General features: G+C 38.5%; 1 protein-coding gene across 10 annotated transcripts in view; it reads left to right on the top strand.

Moving 5' to 3' along the window:
• The window catches only part of cnksr2a (connector enhancer of kinase suppressor of Ras 2a), a 490411-nt gene extending 477424 nt beyond the window's left edge, over positions 1-12987 (top strand). For all 10 annotated transcript variants that reach the window (XM_087992951.1, XM_087992946.1, XM_087992950.1 and 7 more), the window contains one exon: positions 5478-12987. In XM_087992951.1, the coding sequence (XP_087849077.1) occupies positions 5478-5632 (155 nt within the window). In that variant the 3' untranslated portion in view covers positions 5633-12987. The remainder of the gene's footprint in view (positions 1-5477) is intronic.
• The last annotated feature ends 603 nt before the right edge of the window (positions 12988-13590 follow it).

Below are 13590 nucleotides of genomic sequence, written 5' to 3'. Positions count from 1 at the left end.
ATACAAAATTTTGAATACAGATGAGCAGGAACTTTATCGAGCAGGTATGTTTTAAGCAATGTCAAGAGAAACATGGAAAAGGTTTTAGGGAAGGAGTTCTAAGCTTATAATATGGGCAGCTAAATGCATGGTTGGCAGTTGTTGAGAATTTAATGTTGGGGATACAAGAAAGTCCCCAAAACTAAAGAAGCATTGAAATCTCAGAACTTTGTAGGACTGGGAGATGTTGCAAAGCCATGGAGAAATTTGAGATTGAGGAAGGGAATTGTAAAATTGAGGAGTTGAAAGACCAAATACCCCACTTAAGTCAGCAAGCACAAAATTGATGAATAAATGGGATTCAGTGCAAGTTAGAAATGATATAACAACATTTTGTTAGAGCTAAGGTTTGTGAATGATATAGGATTGTAGGCCTCCTGGAAGAGAGTTGAAACAGTTAAAGGGTAACATAAATGAGGGTCTCAGCTTGATAGGGGCAGAAAAGGGCAATGTTACAAAACATTGGAGAAACTGAGTGTGGAGGTAATAAAGGTATAGATAAGGGTTTTCAGCAGAGACAAGAATGACTTAGGAATTAAAACCAGAGAGACTGTGGAGATGGGAATAGTGTTCTTGATGCTGGGTTGCAATGCAATGGTGAGTGAGCTTGTTTATAGTTCCAGCTTTTTATTGTTGGCATTAGAGAAGCAGTTTTGGCATAGCCTTGGATCTATATCTGGTCCAACAAATATGTCTTCAGCCAGATTCTTGGAGAACCATAAGCAAGCAGGTCAGCTGATTTATTAACAGTGCAATGCCTGTTAACCATGGCAACAGGAGAGCTAGGCTCTGAAATTTTATAAAGTGCAGGCGGCTTCAACTGTTGCGAATTCTCTAAAAGCTCCCATATGTTACCAAGAATACAGATGACCAAGTGACAACCGCTTAGGTAATGGAAAACCTAGCAGTTGATACTGATGGCCCAGCAGCTCCCATGATCAGAGTTGTGTTCCTGACTCTGATCACCAAATGTACAAAATTAGCACAAGCTGTGTTGAAATAGAAAATGTTTATTTAATTTTGTTATGTCTAATTATATTTTGTTCATTTTTTTCTTCCCTCAGGTACACTATTCAATTCAGATTGCCTTACCATGTGATTATATTTGTTTGTTTTAATAGACTGAAAAATGTTGATTAGATTTTTTGATCCATCTATTTTCAACGTAATGTGACAAGTTGAGAAAAATGGAATAAACTTCTTGCCTTTGGCTTTATGTTTCCTTGTGAATTTAACCTGTTAAAAGGGCTATGTTATTTTTATCTTACTGTGCAATTTTATGATTTGGATATCTTAGAATGCTAATTGTTTGTCACCAAAACAAGCATTTATAGAATGCCGAAGCCCTTCCTATGAACAGAGATTTCTGTTTATGTTTAAATAAATTATGGCCTTCCCAGTTCAACAAGTAACCCATTTTCTGATATGTGCATCAAATCCAAGCTATAATATAAACTTATAGAATGTTTGCTGCAGAATGCCCAAAATATTGTATTTCTTTTTTTAGTGCCCATATCTCTTTCTTTACAAGTGCAACAGCTTGTGCGATCCTTTAATCCATCTTTGCAATTGGATGTGAATTATTTTATTTATACTTCATTACATACATGCCTCTAAAATACATTCATCCTCAAAGAAGTCATAAAGAACATGACTGACTTGAATCTTGAGTCGCATCATGATTATATTTGAGTTCATCAAAACTTTCACCCCTCAGACAGAAACACCTACCAACCAACAACCAGCACAAGACTGACCCATCAAATTGCTCATTTATTTTTCAACACGGTTGTTCACAAATCAGCAAGCACAACTCAACCAACTCATCAGCTGCTAAAGTAACTTGCTGTTCATACTTTTGCCAGACAGCCTGCCAATGAGTACAGATGTCTAAAAATAACTCTATAACATAATTAATATGAAATAGGGCAGGACAGGTGACTGGGGTGGCCATAATTCTATTAATTTTAAAATAGCTATGGAGAGGGATAAAACTGGTCCACAGGTTCAAGTTCTAAACTGGGGAAAGGCGAATTTTGATGGAATAAGTCAGGAGCTTGCAGGGGTTGATTGGAGTAGTTTGTTTCCAGGCAAAGGGACCTCTGACAAGTGAGATAAGTCTTTAAAAGTGAGATAGTTAGAGTTCAAGGTCTAAATGTTCCTGTGAGGGTGATGGACAAGATTGACAGGAATAGGGAACCCTTGATGACAAGAGATATCCAAGCTTTGACCAGAAGAAAGAAGGAGGTGTGGCTCAGGTACAGGCAGCTGGAATCAAGGGAATCCCTGGAGGTATATAGGGATACAGGAGTTTATTGAAGAAGGAAATCAGGAGATCGAAAAGGGGCACAAATTAGCCCCTGGCTGAGATTAGGGTGAATCCAAAGAGGTACTTTAAATACATTAAAGGGAAAAAAAAGGTAGAGAGACAATAGGGCCCCTCAAGGACCAGAGTAGACACATATGTGTAGAACTGCAGGAGATGGCTGAGGTTCTCGATGACCTTAGAGAAAGACATGAAGACTTGTGAACTTGGAAAGTTAGTGGTGATATTCTGGGGATAGTCCATATCACAGTAGAGGAGGTGTTAGACATATTAGAATGTATGAAGGTTGATAAATCTCCTGGTCCTGGCCAGATAGATCCAAGTACACTGCAAGAGGCTAGAGAAGAAATTGCGGGGGCCCTTGCTGATGTTTTTGCATTATCATTAGCCACAGGTAAGGTCCCGGAAGACTGGAGGGTAGCGAATGTTATGCCTTTGTTCAAGAAGGGCTGCAAAGAAAAACCTGGGAACTATAGACAAGTAAGCCTAACAAGCCTAAGGCAGGGACAAGGTAGGACTAATAAATTAAACTGCATTTATTTCAATGCAAGGGGCCTAACAGGGAAGGCAGATGAACTCAGGGCATGGTTAGGAACATGGGACTGGGATATCATAGCAATTACAGAAACATGGCTCAGGGACGGTCAGGACTGGCAGCTTAATGTTCCAGGATACAAATGCTACAGGAAGGATAGAAAGGAACGCAAGAGAGGAGGGGAGTGGCATTTTTGACAAGGGATAGCATTACAGTTGTGGATATTCCTAGAAATACATCCAGGGAGGTTATTTGGGTGGAACTGAGAAATAAGAAAAGGATGACAACCTTATTGGGATTGTTTTATAAACCCCCTAATAGTCAGAGGGAAATTGAGAAACAAACTTGCAAGGAGATCTCAACTATCTCTGAGAATAATAGGGTGGTTATGGTAGGGGATTTTAACTTTCCAAACATAGACTGGGACTGCCATAGTGTTAAGGGTTTAGATGGAGAGGAATTTGTTAATGTGTACAAGACAATTTTCTGATTCAGTATGTGGATGTAGCTACTAGAGAAGGTGCAAATGTTGACTTACTCTTGGGAAATAAGGCAGGGCAGGTGACTGAGGTGTCAGTCAGGGAGCACTTTAGGGCCAGTGACCATAATTCTATTAGATTTAAAATAATAATGGAAAAGGATAGACCAGATCTAAAGTTCAAGTTCTAAGTTGGAGAAAGGCTAATTTTGATGGAGTAGGCAAAAACTTTCAAAAGCTGATGGGGGGAGGGGCAGATGTTCGCAGGTAAAGGGACGGCTAGAAAATGGGATGCCTTCAGAAATGAGATAAGGAGAATCCAGAGAAAGTATATTCCTGTCAGGGTGAAAGGAAAAGGTGGTAAGTATAGGGAATGTTGGATGACTAAAGAAATTAAAGGTTTGGTTAAGAAAAAGAAGGAAGCATATGTAAGGTATAGACAGGATAGATCGAGTGAATCCTTAGAAGAGTATAAAGGCAGTAGAAGTATACTTAAGAGGGAAATCAGGAGGGCAAAAAGGGGACATGAGATAACTTTGGCAAATAGAATTAAGGAGAATCCAAAAAACTTTTACAAATACATTAAGGACAAAAGGATAACTAGGGAGAGAATAGGGCCCCTCAAAGATCAGCAAGGCGGCCTTTGTGTGGAGCCGCAGAAAATGGGGGAGATACTAAATGAGTATTTTGCATCAGTATTTACTGTGGAAAAGGATATGGAAGATATAGACTGTAGGGAAATAGATGGTGACATCTTGCAAAATGTCCAGATTACAGAGGAGGAAGTGCTGGATGTCTTGAAACGCATAAAAGTGGATAAATCCCTAGGACCTGATCAGGTGTACCCCAGAACTCTGTGGAAAGCTAGGGAAGTGATTGCTGGGCCTCTTGCTGGGATATTTGTATCATCGATAGTCACAGGTGAGGTGCCGGAAAATTGGAGGTTGGCTAACGTGGTGCCACTGTTTAAGAAGGGTGGTAAAGACAAGCCAGGGGACGATAGACCGGTGAGCCTGACGTTGGTGGTGGGCAAGTTGTTGGAGGGAATCCTGAGGGACAGGATGTACATGTATTTGGAAAGGCAAGGACTGATTAGGAATAGTTAACATGGCTTTGTGCATGGGAAATCATGTCTCACAAACTTGATTGAGTTTCTTGAGGAAGTAACAAAGAGGATTGATGAGGGAAGAGCAGTGGACTTCAGTAAGGCGTTCAACAAGGTTCCCCATGGGAGACTGATTAACAAGGTTAAATCTCACGAAATACAGGGAGAACTAGCCATTAGGATACAGAACTGGCTCAAAGGTAGAAAACAGAGGGTGGTGGTGGAGGATTTTTTTTCAGACTGGAGGCCTGTGACCAGTGGAGTGCCACAAGGATCGGTGCTGGGCCCTCTACTTTTTGTCATTTACATAAATGATTTGGATGCGAGCATAAGAGTAAGTTTAGTAAGTTTGCAGATGACACCAAAATTGGAGGTGTAGTGGACAGCAAAGAGGGTTACTTCAGATTACAACAGGATCTTGACCAAATGGGCCAATGGGCTGAGAAATGGCAGACAGAGTTTAATTCAGATAAATGCGATAGGAAAAGTTTAGAAGGATATGGGCCAAGTGCAGGGAAATGGGGTTAGTGTGGATAGATATTTTGGTCAGCATGGACTAGTTTGGGCCAGAGGACTTGTCTCCGTGCTGTAGCACTCTCTGACTCTATAATACAAAAGAATTGAATAAATTGAACCATAAATTTGCTTGCTTTACTTTTGAAATCCTGTAACAACTTTCTCTCACCAGCCTGCCAGTTGCCCTGAGGTTAAAATTGTTTAACCTTCCATTCTCCATATTTCCCAGGATTTCATATACAAAATGTATTTTCAACAGCATCGGTTTTCAACGTACCACAAACAATTACAAATTTCTATTTTCAAAAATATAGTACAATTAAGTTACCGAAAATAGAAAAAACAAAATAGTTTTGTTGGAAAATCTGTGATTGCGTGTTTTAATAAACACTTGAATTAAAATACAGTATTGCATTTTTAAACGCTGTTGTTTACTGTATTAATAGTGCAGATTTTGTTTTCTGTTTATCACCCTCAGGCAAAAGAAGGAGAAGTAGCGATTATAGACAAGATTCTAGACAATCCCAGCTTGACATCCAAAGAGTTTCAGGGATGGAAACAAACCTATGTAGAGCTTTTCGTGGAGATCTGTCAGAACAATGCAGCCACAGAACCAGTGAACGCGGCAACTGAACAAGCTGCATCTACACCTACACCACCTCTGATGCACACCCATTCATACATTGAAACCCATGTATGAACACTTTCTCAGCCAGCCTTGTATTAAATATAATTTTTTTTGACTGCTTACTTTATACTGGTGAGTCATGATGTAAGTATTTTCTTAGTACAGAGACTCAAATTTAATTCGGATGTATGTTGGCTTTGCATTAGATTCTGAACACAAATGGGGAGGTGCTGTAATTTGTTTGAAGGGACACTGTATCTTTGTAAGATTCTTGGGCAAGCTTTGCCCCCCCTTATAAATAGATGTCTTGATGATGCCACTTGGGTCATGATAACATCGTTCTGTGGCTTACATGTGATGTTATTGTGATGTGCCAATGATAAAAATGACATTGAGTTATTTTCCCTACCCAGAATGGCAGTCGTGCCCTTGCAAGTCAACTAATAGTTAGCATGAAAAGAGCCTTTGAAGAATTTGTGTTCATAGGTTTTATATTGTTTTACCTTTTTTTTTCTGCACACACATTGCACATGATTCTCTGAACACAGATGTGGCAGGTTCTGAGGAATGGCCTGAAAATGGATCTGCATTGTAATTTCAAGTCCCTCTCTAGCTTATATAAGTTGGATGAGTGGAATATCCCTCTCTTTCTTTCCTCCTCCTCCTCTGAAAACTGCCACATTACAGTGCAGTGCTTTGGTACAGCCATAGTTTCCATCCCCAGAACCCAGTAAGACCAATTTTAGTGACTCTGCCTGGTGGAATGAGACATCACAAGTAAAATCACCGTGCTGCTAATGCCATCACCAGCTGCCAGTTTCCTTTTTCCCAGAGCTCTCCCCTCTGCAGCATGACAGGACCCTGTGGTAGAATGTAAATGGAGATTCTATGATGTGCATGACTGCAATTACAAGATCAAATTGGACAGATTGTGCCAGGCACCTTTTTGTACTGGGAGATATGCAGTCAAAGCAGTAAATAAGAAAGCACTCTCAAGACATGGCCTTCAGTGTTGGGCCAACAGGACCACAGCAATCCTTCTGAACCAGCAAGAAAAACAGGTTGGTTTTTGCACCTTTCAAGCATCGCCTGACAGTTCCCAGAAACCCCTGCTCCTCCCACGTCCAGACTCTCGTGATCAATGATATTCTATTATCTGAATATCATCAAAATGCATCAGTGTACCTGCAGCTCACTGGCAGAATGTATATCAGGCCTCTGAACGGCTTGAGCCTCACACCCAGTAGGAATAGCCAGTACACTTCATTCACAGCCTGCCCACAATTGCCTATCTGCACTCTTTCAGTTGCCCATCCAAACTTCACTCACTGCTTGCCTGTGCTGCATCCCTCTGAATTCTAGAGCTCTGCCTGCAGCACCCACTTGCATCTTGCCCTCTGCCAGCTGGCCCCCTAACCTGTGCCCCTTGCTCACCTGCCCAATCTCCACCCACGCCATGTCCATGATGCATCTGATGTCAAAGTCAGCCTTAATATATTTGTATTAATGATGTTTCAGTCAGCCCCTGGAAAGGATAAGCTTTAGATCAAACAGTCATCAAGACTGCAATCAGATCAGCAATAAATCACGATTGCATTATGCGAATGTGTGACTTATATATAATTAAGAAATCTTCAGTTTTTACAACTGAATAATTTGCCATAATTTAAAGTAAATTTGTAAAATTAGCTTTTGGCCCTCCTGTAAAAAATATTCGAAGTATGTCTGACTGTATGTTTTTGGTTTATTTTTGTTCTTCATGCACCTGCATTCTTTCTGAGCATGGTGCAACAAAATTGTCTCACCAATTAAACCACCATCCATCCCTTGGTTCTTTGAAAAAGGCATCTATTTAATGGAGACATGCATAAAATAGTCTATTATGCACAACTAGTTCAGGAACCCTCAAACTCCCCCCATACATTTTGTGCACAGTGGAATTTAGAATTGATCTAATAATTGAAACTTTAGCACCACAGTACAAGAATGGCTCAGCATCTTAAAATGTACAGTGTAGCAATGCACAGTGGTCATTTCTCCATTTCACTGAGCTCCTGTCTCACCTACAGTATTATGTGGAAATATCGCATAGAAGAGAGTTGTAACCAGTTGTTATTATGTTCAAAGTGGTGACCAGCTAAAGAATGGCTGAGAACAGTGAGTAAATCAATAGGCTTGAAAGCAATGCAAATGGTAGAAAGCCAGAAGGGTGTTCAAATCTCAGAGACAGTTTGTCCTCCATGCAGTACTTTACATTTATGTCTAAAATTATAGTGTTCTTAAATGTTTTGGCAGGTTAAGCAAAATTCTCTCATGTCAACTTTGGTATATGAATGGTTTCATTGTGGTGTATTTGTTAGCTGTCAAATGAAGACACATGCATTTTACAAGCAGAAGGGTCCCAATAACCTCTCACTTTATTTGGATAGTCTGTACTTCAGCAAGGTTCATTTGTTTGCAGAACTATTGTAATTATGACATCCCTTTTCAAAGCAGGGTACTTACCTTCTGCCATACTGGATTACAAAATTATTACTTTTGCATTGCACCATATATTTACTATTCCTCCATAAGATTGCCCCACTCAAAAATTGCTGTTAATTTAACCAATGAATAACATTTCTTGTTTGAATTGAACATATCGACTTGAAATCGGATACAGAATAGATAAAGTAGCCATTTGTGTTACATGAAACATCCTATCATCCAATGGCAAATAATAATCAACATTACCTAAGTCATGTCTGATGATGATATGGGACAATCAGTAGCCCAACACGTTTGAAGAGTGTATGGTGAACATTTCTCAGCAGCCTGGAGGACAATTTTTTGATTGGCCAATGCGTGCTATTTCAGATTGTGAAAGGTTTGGACTTGCATGCCAGTTGTAACCATTTAAAATATTGTTCCCAGTCTTTGGGTGCTACATGCACCCTTAGAACTCCCCCATGGCATCTGTGGCAGATATGCGTTGTCTAGGCATTGGCAAGCATGCAGTGAACATCTCCTGGGAGTATACACCCACCACCACCAAAACCATTGCACTACTTAAAGAAATCATTAGCTTCCTTTAGGGTAACTATAGTTGATTTCTTTCTGCCTATTGCTACCATACTACAAGTGTTTAATGCTTTCCATAGCTGTTTCATGTTGCACAAATTTACAGGGAAGTACTGAGGGAATTTTTGTAGACTTCAAAGATTCTGTAGAAACCAGAGTCTCCCAGACAATAGTTGACAATAGCAATAATAGACAGTCCCTTTGGAATGCATCACATTGAGGCAGAACAGCAACCACATGGAGTTTTAGGAATCTTCCTTCATTGGCTGTTTCTTTGGTCACCTCTTATAATTTATGGACAGTGTGGTATCCAATGCTTCTCTGTATCATATCTTGGAACATTTACGCAGGGTTAGAAAGCCCGAAGAGTTTTTACCAAGGTATCTGGGGTCCACCTACATTATCCCAATGTGAGGCTTAGGTGGTTCCCAGATCCACCAGGTCAGCCATGAATCATTTTACGAGACATGTTTACACTGATTGTTTCAGGATTCAAGAGTCTAGGAAATGAGATGTCCATCCTACCTCCACTCCATAATAATGTTTATGTAATGTACAAACTCTGTGTCCAGAAGATGAACTCCAAAATATAGGTACAAGACTGGCATCCAGGATATCCTGATATAGATTTAACATTTCTAACAGACTTCCAATGAGGCACAGACGTCAAATGAGTATGACGGTGGACTTTCGAACCAAGTTGAAAAATGTATTAGTAAATCAAAGAATCCCTACAGTGTGGAAGCAGGCCTTTTGGCTCATCTAGTTCACACTGACTCTCTGAAGAGCATCCCACCCAGACCCACCTCCCTACCCTATCCCTGGGGCACTGCATTTCTTATGGCTAATCCACATAGCCTGCACATACCTGGACACAACAGGGCAATTTAGTGTGGCCAAGCCACTTAACCTGCACATCTTTGGATTGTGGGAGGAAACTGGTGCATCCAGAGGAAACCCATGAAGGCACACAGGGGAAAATGTGCAAACTCCACACAGACAGTTGCCCATGGATGGAGGCAAACCTGGATCCCTGGTGCTGTGAGGCAGCAGTGCTAACAACTGAGCCATTGTGTCACCCAAATCAAAGATGAAGGGGAAAGAAGGAATCAAAAGATCGTTGTCAAAAATCTTATGAAAACATACAGTACACATGTCATTGTTTAAGGACAAATGCCACTTGAGAATCAATTAGGAATATTTACCTTGACCACACATCTAAATAAATTGACAGAGCAGATTGCCTGATTGATAGGGATGTGATAAGGATGTGTGCACAGGAGAGATACCCGGGTGTTGCCTGGGCTAGAGTATTGTAGCTATAAAGGAAGATCAGACAGACCGAGGTTGTTTTCCTGAAAGCAGAGGAGGTGCGATTGAGATGTATAAAATTATGAGGAGCTTCGATAAGGTAGGCAGGAAAAACATGTCCGCTTGATGAAATGATCAATGACCAGGCATTGCCTGTAAGGGTTGTAGAAGTAGAAATCCTCATAATATTGAAGAAGTATTTAGATGTGCACTTCTGATGCCAAGACATACAAGAGACGAGTGCTGAGAAATCGGATTAGAATAGTTAGCTGTTTGTTTTAACCAGCACAGACAGAATGGGCCTTTTTCCAAGCTGTAGATCTCTATGATTCTATGATTTGATATTCATTTCCACTGAAATAATAAAATTAAAATTAGCTTGTTTCTATAATGAATGAGTGATGCACTCTGTCACTTTACTGCCCAAATATTAGGGTGAAAGGTACCTCCAAATGGTGCAAACATTCAGCAGGATAAACTGTTAACATCTTAATTTGAATCCTGCCTCTACAGCTCCCATCTTCGTTAATTTCTTCATTCTGTTTTATTATAACTCATTTTGTATTTTACTACCTAATTTCTAGTATTCTATGTTGTTTTAAACAGGTCTGCATTTTTTTATCACTTCGTCAAATTTGTGCACATAATCCAGATGTGTAAATTCACAAGACTTCTTTTTAATTTGATGTACGTTATTATAAACAGCTCAGGGCCACTGACAGCCAGTACAGTTTTCAAGATCTATTAACATTATTCAAAACTCAGTTATTTCATACAGAGATTTCCATAGTTGGACCTCAACTGTGCAAACATTTTCATCCATAGCTTCCACTGCAACAGTTACTGTGAACCTTGATCAATAATTTTGCTTGATTCACTGACATTCCTGTTGTATGAGGTTTTGGACTCCAATAAGCTGGGTACCAGTTTCAGCCAGAGTGTTATGGATTTGCATTCAATTTAAGTATGATGAAGATGGGTGTTAAATTCTGAGTTTTTTTTAATTTAATTCTCAGACTGAGCGACTCATTGGCAAGCCCAAATATATTACATATTCATATTTACACTGGTGTTGGGCCTTGCTCCTGAGCCACAAGTTTGATGCAAATGGGTAGTTTGCATGACTATTTCAGAGGACAGTCAACCATGCTTGCGAGAGAGTAGAATTACAAGTGGACCAGTCTGGGTAAGGACGGTAAGTTTCCAGTCCTAAGGGCATTAGTGAACCAGTTGGATTTTTATTACAATCTGACAGCTTCATGGTCACTTAACCACTTTTGTGCCTACAGTGAAATTTAATACACCGTGATTTCTTTATCAATACCTATCAAAACTATGAACACCTATAATGGCAAAAAAAACTCAAAAATTTACTATTCTCACAAAAAAAACTATTGTTATAATGATATACAATGAAGTTGTTTGCACATGATGATAATGTACCAAAGGACAAAAAAAGAATTGCACTTTCTACGTATTTACAATAATCCAATCACTCAAAGCCAGACATAGGGAACATTTTTATATTTTAGAAACAAACTTCAAATTAAATTAAATATAACAAATACTCTTAATGTATTATTGGAAATATTAGAATTGTGCAGTACAGTAGGTAATTGGTTTTGGAAAGGCAGAGTATTTGCATTTAATGCAAATGATTATGTGACATCAGGGCTGATTTAGAATTAAACTGGGACTTGGCAAAGACTTGTCAAGATATTATACAAATTAAATAAATGTGATACAGTCGAACATGAGTTGCTTTAAATGAGTATCTTAATAGTGAAATAAAATGTTTCCAACAATAGCAATTTAATCTGACATTCAAAAAATAAATTAAATTTGTACCAAGCACAGTGAAACTAGGTTGTCTCTGCAGGTTCTTTAACCTAATGTCAAATAACAGATCGTTGTACTCATGATCTCAAGCTCTGCTGTTGCTGCTATTGCAAGCCTGTAGTTTATACTTGAGCATTGTCTAGTATTATTCCAGCATTACTGCTGAAAAGTAAATAATGGACTCAAGTGACCACGTATGCTAACAGATCTTTTCGCACATTGTAATGACCAGTTACTTGTGTATATATGCAGGAATCTAATGCTTCAAATAACAAAAAAAACACAAAAAATACATCATCAGCTGAAGAATTATATACTTTTTGTGTGTGAATCAAGCTTATTTTAGAGATTATATCTGCAACAGTGAATGGGAGGGAGGAGCTTTATAAAACATAATATTTCAAAAGATCATTTTTTGAACCAGAGTATATTCTAATTCTGATCATTTTCCTAACTGTCCACTGCAAGTGAACAAGAAAGTGGCCTTCTTTCAGAACATGGGATATGAATTCACTCTATGAAAGACAGGCAAACAATAATGCCCTTTGGTTTGGATAGATTCCAAATCAAGACTGAAATCTAAAAAGAGGTATTTGTATAAACTAAAAATATATGTACTGCATGGGTACTGACAAATGAATTGTGAAGTTTTATATAATACTTGTCATTATTTCAAAGAAAAATACTTGAGTAAGAATATCAAGTTGTGGCACTTACACCAAGCATTATGCCTCTGTTGTACTGTACATTGTGACAGATTTTTTGTAATGGACCAAAAAAATAAGTGTATTGATATAAGGAAAATTATTTCTACTTTGAGTGTAGTTTACAGGCTTTAAAGATGATGTAGTTATTAACTTGTTTTGAAGAATAAGATCTGTTGCTGTGCAACAGCTTTATGGTTTGCACTTTACTTAGTAAAGAACTGCATTCAATGTTTTAAATTTTGAAAGATGTTTCTCAAAGACTGCATTATTCCTAAGTGGCAAGTGTAGCATGATGTCATAAAGTAGTCTTTCTTGTGATACCAACATGAATCTTTCAACAATAATGTATGTTATTTGTTGTGTATATTTTATTGTTCTTAGCTTAAAGGCAAAGATCATAATGAATATGGTAATCAATAGTCAAATAAAGTTCTTGAAATTTTTATATTTTATTCTTTTTATCTAATCCATATGTGCACTCAGTCTAAGTTCAGTTCAAGTGAAGTTTGTAATCTGGAAGACTCTGTACAAATCACTGGTTGAGTTAGAAGATGTGAATTTTTTTCTACATCAGTCCAAAGTTGACTTTATGGCTAGAATGTGCTATATTTTGTTGAATGCAAGGATTACCAACAGTGGATGCTGCCTTAGCAATGAGAAAGCCTCCCCATAAGGTAGGAAAAAGCCATTAGGGAATTATCTTTGAATGCTCTAAAGAATGTTGTGCCGATAAGGTCAAGAACAACAGTGAACTTAGTAAAGTTTCCTTGCTAGCTGTTTGCAAGAGGAAATGGCATTTGGTGAAAACTGGGTTTAAAATCAAAATTGGAGCTAAAGTAATTTTTAAAAGCTTCAAAATTCCCTAGTGATAAACTCTGAAAGATCATTTTTAACAGAACAAGTCTGGGAATTTGAATATCAGCATCTCATTTTCCTCAGAAGAACCTTTTCTGAATTGTAGTTGCAAGTAATTTGAAAAGTCACAAAATTAAATTTCTATTTCAGACGTAATAAATGTTAATCAGTCATGCACAAAAATATATGAA

Source organism: Chiloscyllium plagiosum, unplaced genomic scaffold, assembly GCF_037043375.1.
Source record: "Chiloscyllium plagiosum isolate Xiang-an unplaced genomic scaffold, Cpla_swu_hap1 HiC_scaffold_12, whole genome shotgun sequence".
Taxonomy (NCBI): domain Eukaryota; kingdom Metazoa; phylum Chordata; class Chondrichthyes; order Orectolobiformes; family Hemiscylliidae; genus Chiloscyllium; species Chiloscyllium plagiosum.
Note: the sequence above shows the minus strand (reverse complement) of the source record. Positions and strands in the feature narration are given on the sequence as shown.